The sequence below is a fragment of the Pteropus vampyrus genome, unplaced genomic scaffold (assembly GCF_000151845.1).
Source record: "Pteropus vampyrus isolate Shadow unplaced genomic scaffold, Pvam_2.0 Scaffold441, whole genome shotgun sequence".
In the NCBI taxonomy this organism is placed as follows: domain Eukaryota; kingdom Metazoa; phylum Chordata; class Mammalia; order Chiroptera; family Pteropodidae; genus Pteropus; species Pteropus vampyrus.
Window position 1 is genome coordinate 227,086 of NW_011889222.1, and position 22,440 is coordinate 249,525.

General features: G+C 33.3%; 1 protein-coding gene across 1 annotated transcript in view; it reads left to right on the forward strand.

The window, feature by feature from the left end:
* GXYLT1 (glucoside xylosyltransferase 1) overlaps window positions 1-18,758 on the forward strand; it is a 37,640-nt gene extending 18,882 nt beyond the window's left edge. Inside the window, 5 exon segments of the mRNA XM_011381545.2 lie at window positions 1,775-1,900; window positions 4,703-4,954; window positions 9,948-10,071; window positions 10,368-10,540; window positions 18,151-18,758. Coding sequence (XP_011379847.1) covers window positions 1,775-1,900; window positions 4,703-4,954; window positions 9,948-10,071; window positions 10,368-10,540; window positions 18,151-18,312 — 837 coding nt within the window. The 3' untranslated portion in view covers window positions 18,313-18,758.
* The last annotated feature ends 3,682 nt before the right edge of the window (window positions 18,759-22,440 follow it).

Below are 22,440 nucleotides of genomic sequence, written 5' to 3' on the forward strand. Positions count from 1 at the left end.
ACATTCCTGCAAATATCTCATTGGTCTGAACTTAGTCATGTTACCACATTTACCTGTCTATGAGGATCTAAAATATACTCTTAATTGGGGCAGTCATATAACCTCTTTAACAGAAAAAACATTACTAGAGGATAACAGATAGATATAGGAGGGAAGAACATGTAAGATAAAGAAAAATCACCTGAAATCTCACTACTTTGTGTTCTGAAATGGTGGTAAAGATGATAATGATTATTACTGTCCCCCCTGCCCCCCACAGTGAACACTAAATTAAGCTTTCACGCTGATTTGGATTTTTATGCTTGGTCTAACTAGAAAAAAATGTATTTGATTTTTTTTTGAAGTTAAATTAGTTCATTTTGCATATTGAGTGAAAAATATTACTTATGACCTCAAGTCTTTTAGTTTTCTACCAAAATCTTTGATTCTAAGAGATATAAAGTTTTACTTACTGTTTTAAAATATTTCTAGTATCTGTATTCTTGATATGAGCTTTTGTGATCTTGATCTCTATCTGGATTGTTTTCTAAAATACGAACTGAGGAATTAAATTTATCCTAACAGTTCAGAAAATAGCAACAGGTTGCTACCAACTGTGGTAGTAATGTAACTTAAAAAATAAATAAATAAATAAATTTATTGCTTCATCTTGTATGCAGCCTCCTTATTGTGTTCACATCTGGCTGCCTATTGCTTGTGTAATACATACTACATTTTAAATTTAGTTTTTCCTTATCATAGTCAACTCTGAGAATGTTTGGTTTTGCTTCTGATGAAAGAGTATCAGATATTTTATGGAGCATGTTTTTACTGTAAAAAAGAAGACTAAATTTTAGAATGTTAAATAAAAAGTTATTAAGATTTCATTTTGAAGTTGATATGACTTACAAGTTACACAGGGAAAATAAATTGCTAGTGTTTTAAACTAACAGATATCAAAGTAAAGTGTTGGAAGTAAAGATATTTCTTTAAACTATGTTGAGAGGCATTAATGATTTAAAATATCACTTGAACACAGTCATAATTCAAAAAGAACATCATTAGCCTGTTACATAAACTACTTAGTTTTTATTTTCCCCCATTGATCATAAATGGTCTGTAGGAAATTTGAATCAACAATTCTATTGAAACAAAAATAGTTAATACTTAAACTGAATTTGAAACAATTCAGTGTCTTTAAGTGCATTCAGGATACTAAAGAGTAAATGTGTTCATTATAGATTTTCAGATCTGTTTTTGTAATGATTTTTTTTAGAAGTTGGCATTGGATATGTATTTATCAGAATAATTTATTATCAGGAATAGCTATCATATTAAAAGTACATAGATAAAGAAATATTTTCTAGTCAGTTTCATATTGGTCTTTGAATGTAAACATTTTTCATTACATCGTACATGCTGAGGTAATAAAATTCGTGCTTAATTTTTCTGAGTTTAATTTGTTTAGAGGTTGAGAAGATTTATACGTCTCGTAAAGCTGAGAGAGATAAACAACGTGCAAGGCTCTCTTTCAGCTTTCTAATTTTGTGATTGGTATCCTTATAACTTCATTATGCCTCCAGTTTTGTGGTAGAGTCTTTCTAGCATAATTACTGTGATTTTAAGATTTTGAATGAAAACAAAATGGTGAGAAGACTCTGACTTTCTCTTAACTGTACAACATAAAATGTGTAGTATCTTAATTTTTAACTTAAAAAAATAATCTATTGCTTTATGATTTTACAGAGGGAATCGAAACATCTAAACTAAGCTCTTATTTTTTAATATTTTTTAGCTCGACAACTGGTCATTTCTACAAACATTTAACTATTCATTATACCCAATAATTTTTCCAAGCGAGAATGCTGCGGAGTGGAAAAAGCTCTTTAAACCATGCGCTTCCCAGAGATTGTTCTTGCCAGTAAGTCCCCCCCAATCCCCGCAGTGTTTTGGGTTTGTTTTTTTGTTCTGACTCTTGCTTTTACACACATGAGTTAATGAAGAGCTGCATATAAATCAGTTAAATAAACTTACACACATATGATTTTCCCTTTAAGCATTAGGGGGAAAAAACCCCATAGAACAAATAAAAGCTATGATAAAAAATCTCTGTTAAAATGAAAAATGTGATTTCTGCTGAAATACTATTTCTTACATTTTTAATTTAATCAATTGCTATCAACTTTTTACTTTTAAGAAGGAACAGAGGTCGTCAGATTTTAATAGAGCTAACTAAGTCTACGGCAACCAGAAAGGCAGTGGCAATATCACTTTCAAGTTGCAGACTACATTTATAATTTGGAAAATGAAATAGATTGAATCATTAAGTAACCAAGCCAATTTACCTTTCTAATTGATACTTTAACACAGACACAAAATCTAAGGTGTGTGAATTCAAAGGAACATGAGAGAACTAGTCAGTGGGGCTGTTTTTCAGTCTTATTTTCTATTTATATACCCTAATTGTTATTATTTTATCCTAAAAATATTCAGAAGCGAGGATACCTGTTTAATTTTGATTTGATTTTACTCACAATTTTAAGATTCACAGTAGTTAAATTACAACCACTATAACGTTTAAAATAGTTACGACAGCAGAAATACAGAATTTAAGAAGCTCACAAGTTTCTGGAAAATATATGAATTATGGGGAAGAAATTTCAGTTATTTATTAGTATTAAGTGGATTAAGGAAATTCTTAGCATGTTAAGAATATAGTTTATGGAAACCAGGGTGTCAGTAAGAGTTAAAGTTATAATTTTGATAGCTGAGTCTGCCTAATATATCTTTGTTGCCGTACATAAAAAATTTTGATTCTAGAATCTTTCTTACTCTCCACTCCCATTGTAAGAAGTATACAAATAAAGGATTAAGATAGGAAAAAAGCCGAAGAAGTTTAGATACTTCATGTAGGCTTTATAAATTAAAATTTTTTCTAGGTTGAAGCATTACAGTGTCACATTCATTTAATTCATAATTTGAGTGCCCCCCCCCCTTTTTTTTTTTTGGCCAAGTATCTGTACTGAAGTGCTAGGTTATGTAGAAATGAATGGAACAGCTAGGTTTCTTGTTTTCATAGAGCTTATTGTCTGATGTAGGAGACAGACATTAAACAAACAATAGGACATTAAACAAACACAAATACATTACTGAGAAGACAATGTGATAAGAGAAGCACGAGTTTATAGCCATTTTTCTTCTGCATTATTAACATATTTAATTGTTGATGTGATTTGCCAGATCATTTAATGATGTAATCTGGTTAAATTCCTAAATGGAATTTGAAATACTAAAATAAAATACTTAAAATCTGTCAAATTGTCTTCAGACTTCACTGTTACTTCTGCATCTTTTTAATCAGATTTAAGTAAATACTTTGTTTTTCTAAATGATAAACTTTTAAACTGAGTTTTTCTTCTTTTAAAATAGATGGATGAAAAGAACTAATGTGAATTCTGCCAGTTCCTTTTTCTCCTGAAAGGAACCATAGAAAATTACTGATGTGGTTATTATTTAACTTTATGTTTGATCTCCAGTTAGCAGTGGCTCCCAACAGTGAACTTGGAGCTTTATGGAGTGTCTTTGTAGTCTGCAACAGTACAGTAAGCTGTAGACACACACACATGGTATTATAGTACAGAAGCAGAATGTCAATATCAAAACAATTCCCCTCATTTTCCTGTTTCCCCCGAAAGAGACAGAGACAGATAGACACATACACACATACCCTTTTAATTTGGGTCTTTGAACAAATGAACCTTGCCTACTCAGGCACTGCAGTAAACCATCAGATTTTTTTTTCAGCCTGATAGGGGAAATGGGGTGATTTCAGTTTCCTAGCTGCTCATTAAGGTGATAGCTTAAACTTAGCTGCAAGACAAGGTAGCATCTTTGAAAAGGAGCATTATGAGGATCAAGTTCTTATTCTCATTATATTCTTAACTAAAAAGGTTTAGGTTAAGGAAATTATTGAGCCTTACTAATACACTGGGATAGGCAGTAAATTTAAATTTGCAGGAATCAGATTCTAAAGTCGATGGGTAAGATAGAAATAAAAATATTATCCTTGAAAATCCCCGCAGAAGAAATGTTGGAGATTTCACAGAAAGTAACAACATAGACAGTTTTTCTTCCCAAGACAAACTCTTGTTTTCACCCTTATTAAATGTGTGCACATTTTTTTGATTTGTCGGAGGAGAGTAAGCACAGAAATAAGGGCATAGACTCTGGAGCTAGGTGGTCTGGGTTCCAGTTTTGACTCTACAATTTACTAGTTGAGACCAAAATGATGTAAAGGTACCAGCCATTAGTCTTACAGGCTGAAGGAACAAGTTCAGATCTTCATTCGTATTGGTTTATTTCTATATTTATCTCAAGAAATTAAAATTTGAGATACAAATTCACCTAAGTTAATTTTCTTTCCATTGTGAAAAACATTTTCTTTCTATTCTTTCAGGATGTTGCTTTTATTTTATTCTTGAATTTGTTTTGAGTTTTTGTTCTGATTTGTTTTTTTATAGATTTTCTTCTCTAAAAGTTAATACAAAGATTAGCATAGTATCTCTGTATATGCTATCGTAAAAAGTGACAAGTTTAGAAAAAATACTTTAAAAAGTTAATGTTAATTAGCTTATCTCTTAGGCATTTTTTAAATAATTAAAGCCTCTTTTATGTATTATTAAATAAATAGTATAGTTAATGATTTAAATCTCTCTCCTCATAGTTAATCCTGAAGGAAGTTGACTCACTATTGTATGTCGACACTGATATCCTTTTTTTGCGGCCCGTTGATGATATTTGGTCTTTACTAAAGAAATTTAATTCCACACAAATTGCTGCAATGGCACCAGAACATGAAGAGCCTCGGATAGGATGGTATAATCGCTTTGCCAGACATCCATACTATGGCAAAACTGGAGTAAACTCTGGAGTTATGTTGATGAACATGACTAGAATAAGACGGAAGTATTTCAAGGTAAGTCAGTGATACAGGTAGTTGGTTAGCAGTTCTCTGTTTTTCTTCCAAATTGTTTGGTTTATAATTTAGATTTGCTTTGTTAAACACTAGAATGAACTATTCAGACTTTTTCCATTCATCTAAATTAATTGAAGAAATTTGTGTTCTTAGTATTCTGTTTATTAGAGCATTACAGTAGGTGAAATCAAATGGCATTATAATGAAGTAAATGCAAACATCATCTTCCTAGATTGTTATTCCAGACAGTAGTTGTCATTTTGTAATTGTGCAGCCGTAGAATACTTGAATCTAAAAGTATGATAGATCTTACGGGGACACAGGGTTGTGGTTAAGACTCTGGAGCCTGCTGGCTTGGTTCACACTTTGCAGCCTTAGGTACCTTTTGAACATCTCTGGGCTTCAGTTTTCTCATCCCTGAAATGAGGATGACAAGATAACAGTACCTATGTCATAGGGCTTTTGTAAGAATGAAATTCGAACAGTGGCTAACACATAGTAAATGTACAGATCATGGTACAAAGTAAGCACTTAAATGTTAGCTAAAAACAGTGACTTTTGAAACACCTGTATAGACTTACTTTTATCCTTTTACAACTAGTTAGAACTAAAGTATACATTAAAGGATATTATGTCTTTTATAATATGAGTATATATGTATGTTTGTATACACATATATTTGTCAGATATTTTTCTTATGGCTTCTGGTGGACCAGAATTTTTACCGTTATTTATTACTCCTTTCTATATGTCTGATTTAAATCTTTACCTCATTTAGAATTGTTGCCTCTTATCTTTGGTCTAGGCAGCAGTACTGCTTGTAGCCATCACCACCCACATCCTGACATTTTAGTCTTAGGACAGTTCATGCTCATCATTCTTACCTTCTGTAGACCTAGTAAACCTAGGATTTTTTTTTTTTCTTCAGCTTACTCATTTTCTGAACTTCTCCGAAATCTTGATTTCCTTTGTTTTGTCTTTTACAATCGAGTTCATTAATGAGGCTGGTGTAACTTGTGCTCTTGCTTAACAGTGAATATCTTTCTTCAGTTATCCAATTTGTTAATATATCTTGAGTTTTAAAATTTCGTTTATCATAAAGTTTTACTAAATAAAACAGATAATAATAATAGCATGAGTTTTCTTCCTTTTCTGGTTGTTCGACTGTGCACAGTAACATTATACCAGAAGATGGTGCTGTAAGATTATCCGCTAAGGAATGATGTGCCTTCTCAATAACTCTTCATTTAAAATATGAGATGTTTAATGTTGCAAAGAACCTTAAAGATAATTTAGTGTAACACCATATTCAGTTTTTAAATAATTTTAAAATACAGCCATGTGGTTCAAATCTATGATTATTTTTATTTACCTTTTACTTATTTAAACATCATTCTTAAATACTTTAACAGTTTCTCCGTATCCCTCCTCCCTCCTTTTTTTGTCTGTGGCATGTCCTAAACCAGCTAGAAATATAGATATGGGAGATGAAATAATTTTGACATTTTCAAACTTTTGTTTTCTTCTGTGCATTAATGACTTAATGAAGAAAAATTTGAGAGGCATGATTGTAGATTAATTCATAGGTACAATTTAGTTCACACCTATCTCTATTCCAGACAACCCTATTCTTGCCCCGCAGGAACAATGGAGATTTGCTTTGTTTTCAAATATTATTATATTCCTGATTGCTAAGCTGTCTCTACAAAATTTATTGATTTTTTTAAAATTCCTTTTTCATATATCTTTTTTTGTTTTCCTGATCGTTTTCCAGACTATGACTGTAGCAGACATTGCCTTGTTTTTTCCTACTAATTCTACAATTTCTGGCACATATCTTAAATTGTAGAGTTCTAGTATTATAACTGATTTACTGTAATCATTTTCCAAAGTGTTTCATATAGATTCATGAATGTTGTCCCATGATTCTTATCACATGAAAAGCTGTAAGACTACCCATTTATGATAATTGCCATGTTTTAAGTTCTTATTGCTTTCCTATCTCCCAGTCCATACCATTCATGACTGTTGAGTTCCAACCTGATGTATTATAGTTATGTATATTAAAAATTAAACAAGTAAATATTGTGCTTTTTTGTCCTTTGTTTCTTATAATGCTTGGTAAATGATAACATAAAACTGGTTAAGCTATTTTTTGTATTTTGTGTTATGATTATATGTGCAGTGTTGAATATTAGTATGTTTCTTAACCTTCTTCTATTAGAGAAAAAAACAAAGGAAAAAAATAAGGCATTTTGAGAATCCTTTGCTTGTATGTTTACCCTGTTTATGTCCTGCCAAATACTACTATGCAGAATAATTTTTATTTGTTATCTCCACCTACTGAGGGCAGGTTGTCTCTCTTGTACAACTTTGTATTCAGAATATTTACCATGGATTCTGGCATAAAGTGACAACTCAGTAATTACTAGCAGAAGACAGATGAAAGTTTTAGAAACTTAATAATTAATGAATTATTGGAAACACTGGAAAAGAGAACACTTACTATTAGGTGGACGTGATGGTTGTTTTTACATATTGGAAAGATGTACTGATGGAGAACTTTTATTGAATGCTATAGCTTCTGAAAACAGAATATCAGCGAATATTTTACCAAGAGAGATAGAACTTTTTAGTGCTTAGTAGAGTGACTAATCTTTAGGAATTAATGAGTTCCAGTTTCTAGCATTGTTTGAGCATAATGTGAATAGCCACCTGTCCATTTTATATTTATATATATAATAGACTGATAATGATAATGAGCCTATCTATTTTCAAAAACATACATAATTCTAAAAATGAATCTAATCGATCTTAATATAATGTGTATTTTGGTAGTAGGTTTGCTAAATTAGTAAATTTTTAAAAAATTACAAAACTAAATCATGTTTATAGAAATTTAAACAATTCGTTGTATGTAGAATGAAAAGACATACTCTCCCCAATTTCATTTCTTTGCCCACTGAGATAAACTTTACTATGTACCATATTTTTCAGACCCTTTTAAAAATTATTTCGAAACTGATGTATGTGTACATTTAGCACTTATATATAGCATCCTTTTATACATCTTCAGCTTGCTTTTTTTTTACTTAGTAAATATGTAATTGACTGCTTTTTATGTCAGTACACATAGTCTGTCACATTTTTAATGTGTTTATGGTATTGCAGAGAATAGATGATTTGATTTCATTGTATGTCTTAGTATGAACATGTAGTTATATGGCTGAAAAGTAGCTCATATATTTTAATTTGTATTTTCCTAACTATACTACCAGTATGGATAATAATCTTTTCATATAATTTTACCCATTTCTGTTTCTTCCTTTGTGAATGGCCATTTGTCCATATCCTTGGACTATTTCTCTACCTCGTTGTTTTTCTATTTTTATTGACTTAAACTCCTTTTATATGTAATGCCTCTTTATTAAGCTCATTTCTAATTGTTTTTTCATTTATTGTCTTGGATATTCTGGGTTATATCATCAGCAGATAATATTAGTGTTATTGCTTCTTATCCAATGTTTTTCTAGTAGAACTTTTCTTTCAGTTATAAAGGTCTCCCCCTGACCCTGCACTTTGATTTTTTTTCCATAAGGCTGCACTGGACTTTGTAATATATCTTTCATCGATTTTCCTTTGAATAGGTATTCTTTATATCTGTCTTTCTATATTTGAATAGATTGAATTTAGTGAAGACTTGAGCATGACATGTTACATTGGGTCCACCAGTCCCATCTATTGAATGTCTTGCTGGTCTTTTTCCTTGTGCAATTCATATTTTCCTTTTCAGATCCTGAGGACATTTAGTTAACATGCTCAGTAGCTTATTTCAGTCACTTTCCAGATTTTTTTTGCAGGGGGTATTTCTGATTATTTTATAGTTACTTTGCATTCTGAGAAAGTTCACACAAGGATAGTACAATCATAGCAGATCATATTTAGTTAAATATGTAGATATTTTCCCAAGAATTCTAGCTTTTCTTTCTCTTAAAGGATAGATTGTTTATACCTCCATCAAGTTTACAGTGTATCCTAGAATAGCTTATAATGTTTTTCAAACTATCTATAGAGAAGGATCAATTTTTTAAAAATTTACAATCATGAGCCAATACTTTTCTAAAAATGATATAAATAAGTTACAAGAAAAGATTAAATAGACATAAAATTTTTTCTGTTAAATTGCTATAAAATTTTCTAAATTTTGCTCTTAATTTCTGTTCTTAATCTTATAGAGGTCATAAAAATTTCACCAATAGCCATGCTGCAAACTGTACTTTGGGAATACTGGTTTAAGTCTGGGGAGTTTAGGAGGGTCAGTAGGTATAAGAGGTTTTAGTATTCAAATTTACCCCTTTATACCCCAGATTCATATGATCCACCTCTTTTGTTTTCTTAGATATTTGACTTTGTGTTAAAACAGTGAGCTTTGAGCAATTCCATAGAGTTTGGAAAGGCACCTGATGAAATTCAGTATCTGTTTTTGATTTATCAATTTCAAATGATCTCTATGAAGTGCCAGTTAGAAAAGATTAGCAAATCAGTGTAAGAGTAATAGTGATCATGACAACCATAGTAATAGCTGAGTATGTACTGTGTGTCAGATACTGTTCCTAGTACTTTTTATTTACATATTAACAGGTTTAATCCTCACCAACTCTATGACATAGACATAGACAGAGATACGAAAATGCTCTGCATTTTAAGATGGGGATACAGGACTTAAATTGTCACCTGTTTTCTCTTTCCCTTTCTTTCCTGGCTTTTATTAGTTTTAGCACTTCTACATACAGGGTTAGAGAGCTGCTTTTTGTCCAGCAGGACAGTCTTACTCATATTTAGGTTTACATTAGGGTCACTGGGTTTTGTAACAAAAGAAGTTTACATTTCTTGTTGCTCTGTAATGTTTGCTAAAGGTAGAATTGTGAACTTTCATTATGCCACCACTGTAAACCTGGAAGCCTGAGGATCTTTTTAATTTATTTACTAACAGAATGATATGACAACTGCACGACTACGATGGGGAGATATACTTATGCCATTGCTCAAAAAATACAAACTAAATATCACATGGGGTGATCAAGATCTGTTGAATATCATATTTTTTCATAATCCAGGTAATCATTTAAATTTCTTTAATTCTTTGTATTTGTAAAAATTTTAGATAATATTTAGTCAAAAATGAAGAAATGCATTTAATTGATTTTGGCTTGTATTAATGGTTATCACTCTTTTTAAGACAGTAAAACTTCTTAAATACTGATTTAGTAAGAAGAACTATAAATGCCAAACATTTTTTAGTATTCTGAATTTTATTCTGTAAGAGCTATATTTTTAAACTAAAATTTTTGCAAAATGTTAATTCTGTGGAATTAGGGTTATTTGCTTCATTGTTTTGTCTTTCTTCACATAGAAAGCCTTTTTGTTTTTCCCTGTCAATGGAATTATCGACCAGATCATTGTATATATGGAAGCAATTGCCAAGAAGCAGAAGAAGAAGGAATCTTTATTCTTCATGGGAACAGAGGTGTTTACCATGATGATAAGCAACCAGCATTTAGAGCTATTTATGAAGCACTAAGAAATGTAAGCATTTTTTAAAAAAGTTTTTATGTGGAAATACTTCCAAGCTCACAGGGAATTTGCAAGCATAGTACAAAGAATTTTCATATCTTTTATTCTAATTCATCAGTTATTAACATTTTACCCCATTGCTTTATTATTGGTTCTCTTTATGTATACATTGCTTTTTTCTCACCCTTTGAATGTGAGTTGAATACATCATGCTCTTTTACCCCTAAAAAATTCTGTGTGTTTTCACTAAAAACAAGAACATTCTCTTATCAACTACAGTGTAGATATCAAACTCAGGAAATTTAATATTGATACCGTACTTTAATCCATGTGTCTTTACTCTTCTTTGATCTAGGACAGTTTCTTAGTCTTTCTGTATATTTTATGGCATTGACAGTTTTTGGATGATAGAGCCCCATCTCCCTCATGTTATTAGAATGTTCTTCATGTTGACGTATCTGATGTTTCCTTATGATGGGGTTCAGGGTATGCCCTTTTGGATACTGTATAAGTGATATTGTGTCCTTTTCAGGGTATAACATTCACAGTCACTTTTGTCTGCCTTACATTGGTGATGTTGATTTTGATCACTCCGTTAAAATGTTCAGTTTCTCCACTGTATATTTTTCCTCTTAGAAGCAGTCTATGGGGAGGCTCTTTAAAATCATGTAAATGCCCTGCTCATCAAAATTTCTGTACTAGATTTAGTATCGTCGTTCTTGCACAAACCAGTCTTTACTATGGTAGGTGCAAATTGATGATTGTACAGCTCAAGCATTCCTTCCACATATAATTTTGGCACTCTGCTGTAAGGAAGAGCCCTCCTTTTTTGCCCATTTTTTGATCCATACATTATCAGTTTGAACTCATTAATATGTATTTTTTCAGTGATTTATAATGCATTATTCCTTTTATTTATGTTGATGCCAAAGTTTCACATTTGGCCATTGAGAGCCCTTTTGGCTCCCTCTTGTGCCCTTTTGACATATTCCCATCATTATTTTGAGTACCACCTCATTATCTGTCCCAACAAAATATTCCAGGCTCATCTTGGTATACCTTTGTTACCCTACTCCTGAAATTAGCTGTCTGTCAAAGGAACTCTGGTTTCTTTTGGTGGGCTCTGGGTGCTAGGCATGCTTATTGCAACAGGGGTGTCTTCTCTTCTTAGCCCTTTCATTGACAGAGCTAGGAAACACGCACGCACGCTTATAAGTATGTTCTCATACCAGTGCCTCCAGTACCATTTCTCCAAGTACCATTTCCTTGCCTTGTCCTACTCTGTGTTTCTGTGTTTTATCTCCTTTCTTCCAGAATTAGAATCTTGGCTCCTAACATAAAACATTTCTTCATTTGCTTAATCCTACAATACTTAAATATTTAAAATAATTTGAAAAATGCTTTATTCATACCATTATCTCCACTCCCCTCTTCGCAAAAAACCAGCCTACTAAAAAGAGTTCAGGATGTGTTTCCAGTCATTTCTGCTCCTTTTTCCTGCCCCCAGACAAGGGTGTATACTCAATACTCTGTTCAGGAGTTACTTGGATTAGTTCTTTTATTCTCTCTTTTAGCGAGATTATTTTATTCATTTGAAATACTATTCGATTTGTTTCAATATACTTTCAGTTTTAAGTTTTTCTCCCCTCATTCATGCTGATTTAACTTTAATTTGAAATGTGGAATATATAATATACTTCAAAACGTTAAACTATATAAGAATTTACCTCAGAAGTATTACTCCTTTCCCATCTCTTTCACCCCAAGACCCCCCACTCCATAGGTTATCAATTTCTTTGTTTTCTGGTTTGTCCTTCCTGTATAGATGAGCAGATACATGTATTTTTTGTAATTTCCCTTTTCTTACACAAAAAGAAGCATACTGCTTATATTTATTCACTCTTTGCTTTTTTTCACTTAAAATATTCTGGAAATTCATGTATTTATAAATATCTTCCTCATTCTATTTTTTTTTTTTTATAGCTATATGATACTCCGTTTTGTATGTATACCAAAGCTTATTCAACCCATCTCTTATGTTTGAACATTTTGATAGTTTTCCAACATTTGAATTATAAATAATGCAGCCTTGCTTAACCTTGCCACATACCTATTTGTATTGTCGGGAGACATCTGCAGGGTAAATTCCTGGAAGTGGGATTATTGGATTGAAGATACCGCCTATTTTCCCTACATAGAGGTTGTTTGCATTCTTGCCAACAATACATGAGGAGTCCTATAGTCTCATTGGTGGAGTGTGTTACCAAGCTTTTAAAATGTTCCATTCAAATGAGTGAGAAATGGAATCTTAGTTTAGTTTTAATTTGCATTTCTCTTATGAGTAAAGTGCACCTCTTTTTATATATTTAAGAACCATTTTTATATCTTTTTTTGATGAATTTTCTTTCAAATCTGTCACTTATTTTGATGTTTTAAAAGTTATTGCTACATATTGTATATACCACAAAGCTCACCCATTTAAAGTGATTCAGTTATTCTTAGCATGTTTGCAGAGTTATACAACCATCACTGTGAAGGAGTTCGGTCTTCACTCCCCCACCCCCGACAACTGTTGTAAGTTACTAGTATATTAGGGATATCAGTCCTTTATCTGTGATATCTGTTGTAAATATTTTCTCCCAGTTTGACTTTGTTTATAGCATATTTTGCCATTCATAGTGGTTTGTCTTTTAAAAATTTTGCTTAGTCAGGTTTGTCAACCTTTTTTTTTTAAAGTCAGAATTAGAAAGCCTTTTCCCAACTGTACTCAGGTTATAGAAAAATTCACCTATATACTGTTTTATTTATTATGTTTAGTCTTCTGCTCAATTTGGAATGTGTCTAATTTGATCTTTTTCCAAATGGCTATCGTGTTGCCCCAACACCTTTTATTTAAAAGTCTCTGTGTAACCCCAAAATTTGAGATACTGACTTTATCATATACTAAAGCTCCATTTGTGATTTCTGGATTTTGGTTATTTGTGCACTAATACCCCACAGTGTGTTAAAGACTTCGTATTGAGTTTTAATATCTAGTATAAAGGCACCCCCTCTTCATAGCCTGTCCTTCTCAGCTTTTTCCTAGATGTTATATATTTATTTCTACATAAATATCAACTCATTTAACTACCTAAAAATCATGTTGATATTTTTATTGGGAGTGTATCAGCTTCATATATTAACTTAGGGGCTCCTGACATTTTGATGGTGTTGAGACATCTTAAGAACAAGGGCTGTTTTGCCATTTATGCCTTTCAGGAAAGTTTAATAGTTTTCCTCAGAGAGAATTTAAACATAAGTTTATGCTCAAGTATTTTATCTTTTTTGTTGCCTTTGTAAATGAGGTCTTCTCTTTAAAGCATTTGTTTTATAGTGAATTTTGGGGAAAAATACTGCCCCTCTCTCACCCCTGCCCCAGATATCTGTTCTCTTTTTTTCTCATTCTTACAGTTCCCCTTTGTGTTAAGGTGGTTTAATAAGGGGAGATGATTATATTTCACGCACCTCTAGAATGATACCAGGTCTCCGTGAATATGTTGGGGACCAAGACATGGGGCAAATCCAAATGAGGACTAAATTTGTGATTTTGTTTAATGAGCTGTATCACTCACTATCCATGCAGCTAATTCATTGATACCTGGGGAGAAGTATATGTGACCACTCATTTCTCATGCAGCTGTGCTCTTTATTCTGCTAGACTGTGCCCAATCTTATGTGGATGCAAAGACAAAACATAAGTAAATAATAAGAGTTCTAGTTTGGTTTAAATATGAGGGTCAAGAGAAGAGCTGATGCTTCTATTTGCTAGATTCTCATTCGCTGATGATTGAAAACCTCTGGTCTAGTATAGCTTCATTAATAAGAATGAGAATAAAAATACTTAACTGTAATCCATTGTGACAGAGACTGTACTAAAACTGTGAGAGAGGGTAACAATTTGCTTTGAATGGCCAGGGAAGGCCTTCTTCATGAGAGGGCATTTGAAGTGGGTCCTAAAGAATGAGTAAGAATTTACAAGAAGAGCAGGGACTGCCTGGGCCAAGAACTGCCTTCAAAAAAAGGCTCAGGGGTTATGAAAAATCCACAGGAGAGGTTAATTATTGAGCCCTTCAGTTTGACTGGAGTGATGGGTGAAGGTAGGCAATGGCTGGGTCGGGATTGATGTGATGATGTGATGATGTGCTGTGTTAAGGTGATCTGTGGCAATAAGTAATTGGTGTTTTCTCCTGGAAATCAGTTTCTCAAACTTAGTAGTAGGTAAAGTGCTAACAGCATTGTAAGTTACAGTTTTAGTGTATTATTTGCCAAGTTTCCTGTCCTATAAACTTGACACATAAGGATTCTGAATATCAGTTTATCACAGTATAGCTATACTCATTGAAGAATTATAAAATTTAGTGTTGGTGTTCATTTTAATGTAGCAGACCTTGTATGCCTACAGAAATCAATGTTTTATTTTAAACATTTTTATCATGAGTGGTCAAAAGGTGATAAAAATGAATAAAAGTACATTTGGGGGTTTTGAGACTTTGCAGGACAGAAAAGAAATGCATTCTTATAAAAATGTGATTTCTTTGTTTCCTTTGAGCATTAAGAAATACATTACTAAAGAATTAAATCTTACTAATTTATTTGCTCTTTTATAAGTATGTACCTTTAAAAAGCTGAGTAATAGTTTTAAGCTGATTAATTACACTTGATTTTTAAAAAATAAGTCTTTTAAAATGACTTCAAATACAAATTAATGATTTTTTTCATGTTTGTTTTGGTTATGTGGTAATTATCCATTTTTCAACTTAATGAAGTTAATCAGTCTTTTATGGTGCTCTTGGATAGTGTTTTTTATCTTCCCTTATCTATAATTCAGTGAGAAGCATAATTTTTAAAAGAATTGCATTCAGACAAGGGTATTTATGCAAGTTTCAGACAGATGCTTAGTCATAGCCATCGAATGGAATGAACAATATGAATTATAAAGGATGCGAATCATCTTTAAATTGTAAATACATGGCTATGTCTGCCAGCAAATCAGTTTTTACAATCTATACATATTTGTTACATATCAGTTGTTGAATGAATAAAAATGTTGAGTAAAAATTGCAAATTCAAAATGGGAACAAAACATTTTATTGCTCTATAAGGTATTTTCTGCTTAACGTATTTCATTCTGAATTATTATATTTCTTGGTGTTTCGGTGTTAGCTTTGATTTACTTCACACCCTGCCTTTATTTGCATAACTATATCTGCAAGGGAGTCTTGAGTGTTTCTCTCCTAAACTACCTTCTTATATATAGTTGGTACTTAGCATTTCTTGGCTTGAACTGCCATTCTGCCATAGTTTTAAAACATGTTCTGTTCTTTGAAAATGCCTTGGGTTATGTAATAATGGTCATCAAAGCCTCACTCTTGGCTGCCTTTCAGCTGACAGTCCTCTATGCAAAGCCTGACCTTCCCAAGAGTTTGTGTACTGGGTGCTTGCTGTGCCAGTGACGAGGGACCGAGGAGCTGTGTTAGGAAAGGCTTCTCAGAGGGGCTGGCATTTGAACTGAGCCGTAAGGATGAGTACCAGGCAGAGAAGGGAAGGTGAAGACGAGTCAGGCACAGCACGTAGTGTGGGAAGGAGGCCTGTAGTCGGGTTGGAACACCTAGATGCAAGTTACATACTGCCCAACTCTGGGTATTGTTCATTATGTGAATGGCAAAATGCAGTGACTTTAGGCAATATTTGTGTAGGTGAAAATGTTAGTAATTTATCATCTTCTTCCTTGAAGGTCAAATTGCTTGTATTATATTAGTGGACTAATAATTCATCAGGCACAGTTTTAATTTCAGGAAAGTAGTCATCAAAAGACTTTCCCAGTGAAGAAAAAAAATTTTAACCACGAACACTGGGATTTAACCACAGTTGTTTAAGTATGCTTTTGTACACATTGAAATGTTACTTGACAGTATCACTTGATAAATGTGATAACCCTTGGTAAAGGTTACCTTCAATTTGGCTGCCACTTTTAACCTCAAACAAATTTAGGCATATCTATGTACAGCACAGCACTTTTCCCAGTTTCCCACTGTTACTTGAGCTTGATCTTTCAACAGGTTTTTGGAAACTGACTTGGCATGGTTTTGTTGCTTATTTGGATTAGGCGGTGCTGTGTGGTATGGAAGCGATTGCATTTCGGGAGCTGGGCAGCTGAGATGGAATTCTGGTGTTGCCACTTACTAGCTTTGTAACTGTGGAAAATGATCTCTGCCCGCCTTAGTTGTTTCATTGTGAGTGGAGATAATTATATTACCTATTTCTTAAAGTTGGTGTCTGGCATGTAGGAAGTAGGAAGTGCCCTTTTTTAAACCAGTCCAGGTTTCAGTAGTTTCTCCCATGCTAGCTGCTGCTGTTTTCATTACATTTTTCCTAACTAGACTTCCCCTTTCTTTTGTCTTCATAACGATTTTAGATATTTATCTTCAGTATATGTGGTTGAGTTTAAAAAAAATCACCCCAAAAGTGATAGTTTCATGCAGTTAATGCTCACAGTTTTATTGCTCAAGCAATACCAAGGTTTAGGATCTCTTTGCATCTCTGAACTGATAAAAATCCATGTAATAAATTAGCATCTAAGTTCATCCTTTTCTCCATAGATTGACTTCAGTTTTCTACAGACTCACTAATTGTGATTTGAATGGTGCTTTCATTTCCTCTCTCTGTCATGGTAGTGAACCTCAGGGATAACCTCGGGTCATCTGAAGCCCTCCAAGATTTCAGGTTCTGAATTTCCTTTGGTATCTTGCATTTTTCACTGACTTCAGTCGTTCACATAAAAATGTTCAATTTTCAAGCCCCATTCATATTTGTAATTGACAATGCACCTAGTTGCAAATGCTAAATCAAAAAATATACCTGGTTGAAAATACCTAGATCACAACTTAATCACTGCCACATTGTTTCCCAAAATGCATTTCATAGGTTATATATGTTATTTTACAATAACAAAGGACTCTGGTCAAAATATATTTTGGAACTAGTGGGCCAAACAGCATTCAACAGATGTATTTTTTGTTTTACTTTTTAGAGTTTTTCACACGTCAGTGTGAATACCTACCAAGAGTGTATGTTATTTCGCAGTTCTCAGACGTATTTATCGTTGGGACCCTTTCGTGCAGTTAGGGTTCTTTGGGAAATGCAGACCTGTGGTATCATTTTACATTCCTCCCACTCCATACCTCTGTCTCATTCCTTTTCAGTCCAGCCTCAACACTGTTATCAGTGATTTGGGGCTCTCATTGGTTTCTCTCAGATACCTTTTGGTTGTCATCTCACACCAGTCAGTATCTCTGGATATTCTCTGCCCTTGAACATGGAAGAATTCTTGCCTTGGCTTGGAATGCTCTGCCTTCATTGCCTCTTCTCTGTAAAGCTTTCCCTCATACTCCCAGTGATTTACCATTATTTTCTCCCTCCTGTAATGTGAGATTAAAGTTTTTACTTTATTCATTGAAAATATTTGTTGAGCATATACTTTTGTGAGACTTTAAATGGAGATTGTCAGTATTAAATTTAGTGAAGTTATTTGGAATTAAGTACATATTTACATATATTTTTGTCTTCTTATTTTCTTTCTCTAGTGTTCTTTTGAAGATGACAACATCCGTTCCTTGTTAAAGCCTTTAGAACTGGAACTGCAAAAGACAGTACATACATACTGTGGAAAAATTTACAAGATATTTATCAAACAGCTAACAAAAAGCATACGAGACCGTTATGATAGACCACCAAAGGAAAGGTGATTCTTGGTGACCACCGAATCAAGTGAATTAAAACAACAAAATATTAGAAGATATATGTGAAGGAATAGTCTTGAACGAAGTGTACGGGAAGGAATTATTCATCTTCAGAATAATTTTTTTCCTGAAGAAATTAAGTGAGCAATATATTCATATAATGAAGAATAAATTAAAGTCTTGGACCCCAACAAAAAGACATTTTTCATCTCTGATGTGTTGTAATGTTATTTGCTATCCTTCCAGTGTTGATGAATATATTGAATTGTGTAGCCTACAGACTTTGGTTGACTTATATTCAAGAGAGTAAGAACAGTAGGGGTGTATGGATGGAGAGAATGTACCTCATACACAGTGGAAACAAACTGTGAGTATAGCAATAATTTTATGTCAGCACTAACCTCACTTTAAATGTGTGAGAAAAAAGTTGTTTACAGGAGCAGAAAAAATTCTGTTTCTAAAGAAATGTGATGTAACCATCGACAATCTTCATGTGCCTTTATAGATTTCATCTCGTTTTAAAATCGTTTCTTGTGACAATCATGTTTAAATTTATTTTTAGATTGTAAGTAAGCTGCACGTTTAAAATTGAGCTGTATAAGAAGGAAGACTGAAAATTTTGGAGTTTTAGTCTCTGTGTTTATGAAACATGGCGTTTTCATTTGTCTTGCCAAACTTAGATCTAAGATTGTTAAACAGATCCTTTGGGAAAATTTTTATCACTTTAAATGAAAATTTTCAGCTTTACTGGGCATTCTGGAAATAAAAAATATGCTGATAATAAAGTGAGAACCTACATGGTATTACATGATGGTGGAAAATGTGATGGACCAAAATACATAAGCTATATACTTCCGGTGAACAGTAATTTTAGTTTTAGTGGAGCAGAAAATGAATGATCTATTTAAACTTCTTTTCTTCTACCTCAAAATGGCTTAGCAAGGTATTTTTGAAGAAGCAACTATATAGAGCCTTACTTTAAATAAGTCAGATAACTTTCATGAATGATTCAGATTAAGAAAATTGTTACCTCTGACTATACAAAAAGTAGTTTTGATTGGGTTAATGTGGTATCTTTCTTTTTTGAATATTACTTAAGACTTTTTTAAATGTTGAAAATATGAGAAATATTACTTCTCGTAGTGTTCTTGACAGCTATCTAATTAATATAACTATGGATTCTGAGTACTTAACACGTGCTATGGCACATACCTCATTTTACCAAGTGCTATATGGTTATATTCTTTTTCTCTTTTTGATATTTTAATGCTTAAATAGAGAAATGGAAATCATGAAGGAAAAATATCACTTCTATGAAAATAGTGATGATTGGTTTCATGAGGACACAGTGCTCTGTGCAGACATAGAACATACAGAAAGATGATCAGTACCGTTGTCTCCTGTCTTTTGTAGTTCAGTCAAGGACACATTGAGAGAAGGTGTAAGGAAGGCAGATTAGTTGATAACTAGCCTAGCTCTCTTAGATGCATTTAGAGAGCACAGTCTGTACATCCTTGACAGAATTACCATGGTGAATATAATAATTTATGAACTGTGTTGAAGTTGAGTTTGCTAAGTAGAAAATGAGAATCCTAGAATTTTCAAGTTTGGAGGGTATGTAGAAGATTGTTTCTAACAGTCCCCAAATAAGACAATTGCTTGCCTGGCTGTATCAGACTCTCGGGGAGCTTGTTGAGAATGGATTTCTGGGTCCACTGTGTGTAGGATGGGGTCTACAAAATTTTTTTTTTTTTTTTTAGTGAAGAGATTTAAAAATAACACAAAAGTAGAGTGAATAATGTAGTGGTGCTGATTGTCCAGAGCAAGCTTAACCATATTTGCATCATCTACCCCTTTTTTCTTTGCTAAAGTATCTTTAAAGAAAATCCCAGACATCATGTTATTTCACTGCCATGGACATTTTGGTAACTTCAATGACATACCTCCTCCATATTAAATGAATATCCAGTTTTTAAACAAATTCCCCCAATTGCCTCCAATGTTAGAATCAGGGTGCAAAAATAAGTCACAGTGTGATTCTGTTTTTGTTAGGATTCTATTTTTCATGAGCCCCTCAGATGATTTTGATGTCAGCTAGTTTGGGAACTACTGGAAATAATTTTGCCAACTTGAAGGTTGAAGTTAGGATATCACAATTCTTGTTACAGTTGGTGGATTGTAATTGTGATTCTGAAATATTAGAGGAAGTACTTGGAGTTATTGAAAAGATATGAATTTATATTAATAGTAAGTTACTTAGATTTAATTTCCTCAGTGAACAGAGAATCTCAGACCCACGGAATCTGGTTGGTTGATTGGGACTATGTAGAGCATGATCATAGTTTAATTCAACTGGACTGTACACTGTGGCCCCACATGTTGCGGCTTATTTACATTGTCATACATTCTGCATTGTTGATCAGTTGGAAGAGTCTTCGTCTGGTTTATTCAGACCTGGTCTAATTGGGCCTTTTACCATAAATTGGGTTATGGTGAAAACTCTCCACTTAGTGACTGTTTTATCTAAAATTGAGGATATCACAGAAAGTCCATAACAATATTAAAATGAGTTTTCTGAATTTATCTTTAGATAAGGTAACCTTTTCCTTGAGAATTCTCAAGAAATGCAATTCTCAGTGTTAATGAGGTTAAATTATAGAACTTAGAGAATATTTCTATTCACAAAACACTATATCTATGCAGTTTATATAAATTATACTATATAGTCTTTGAGTCTGTGTGTTAGAACAATTCTGACCTCAGAACTATCTCTGGGCTATAGTATTACCAAAGTGGAATGACTTAAATGTAGTCAGACTTCATTTATGTGAAGTAATCATCTTAGAAGAACTTGGAAAATCTTTAGAAATATATATTGTGATTTACATTTTAAGAAAATAATTTTTTCCCCTTAGGAGTAGTTTCGAACATATAAGGTAACTCAGTTATCTTTGGATACTTTGGAGCCTGAAACAATATTACTGCTTGCTTATTGCTCTCATTTTGCTTTCAGTGAGATATTATTGGTGTGATGGAAGGAAAATCAGACTGAACTAGATCTGGACTCTCTTCCTGGTTAGGGATCCCAGGCATATTATTTAACCTTTTCTGTGCCTTTGGTTTGTAAACAATCAATATGCCCTTCTAGCCTCAGAAGACTCAGAGGTCATGAGTTATGAAGTTCTGAGGTTCAGAAGAGATGAAAAATTTGAAAGCATTCTTTATGGCTTATATCATGCTACATCAGCATTACTGTCCAAGTTCTCTCTTGCCCTGTCTTCTCTTCTACAGATCATTCTGTTTCCTTAGGCCGAATGTTTCTGACATGTATTATATATCCAGTATGAATTTGCTTATATTATGCAAGGAAGCGTTTTTAAGGATGAGAAAGTGGAGAAGAAAAGAATGATGTAAATGAATGATCAAAAAAATAGAAGGAAAAGAGAGGAAGTGAGAAAAGTGAAGAAAGAGAAAGGAATAACAGAATGGCAAAAGGCAGAGTGAAAGATGGAATGAGAGGTGGGAAAATCGAGACGTAGAGATGGAGAGGAATGGTGTGGAAACAGTCACTTATTGAGTTGTAGCCCCCAACCCTGTGCCACTGTCTGCTGGCCTCCCTCTAGTTCAGTGCATGAGGCCTTCCAGGGTCAGGAAGGGTGCAGGCTTTCATGGAAGGGGGCAGCAAAGCTACCTTGGTTTCATTTGTTGATACTAGAGTTGTTTCCCAGTCACTGTACTCACTGGTTATTTACTGCTAATGATTCAACATTGTATTATTTTACCGGATCCCAGTGTGTGAGCTTGGACCTGTGGAAACACGATGACAAGTGTCTTCCTTTTTAACGTCGTTTTAGTCATTCCAAATGTTGGCTTATGCAAGACTAACCACGTAGAATCACATGGGAGGTTAGGGTGGAGGGGATGGCTTCATTAGGTCTGAAGGGGCCCAAGAATTTATTGCAGCAGTTTTCCAAGATGATACTGTTAGTAGGAAGCTAGGTTTGGGAATCGCTGCCCTACCTTGAATGGCAGCTTAAGCAATAAATCCCATCTATTGATTTCTTAATAGGCATACTTTCAGTTGAACTGTTATGAATGGATTCAAGAGAACAGGAGATAGCAGAAATACATTAA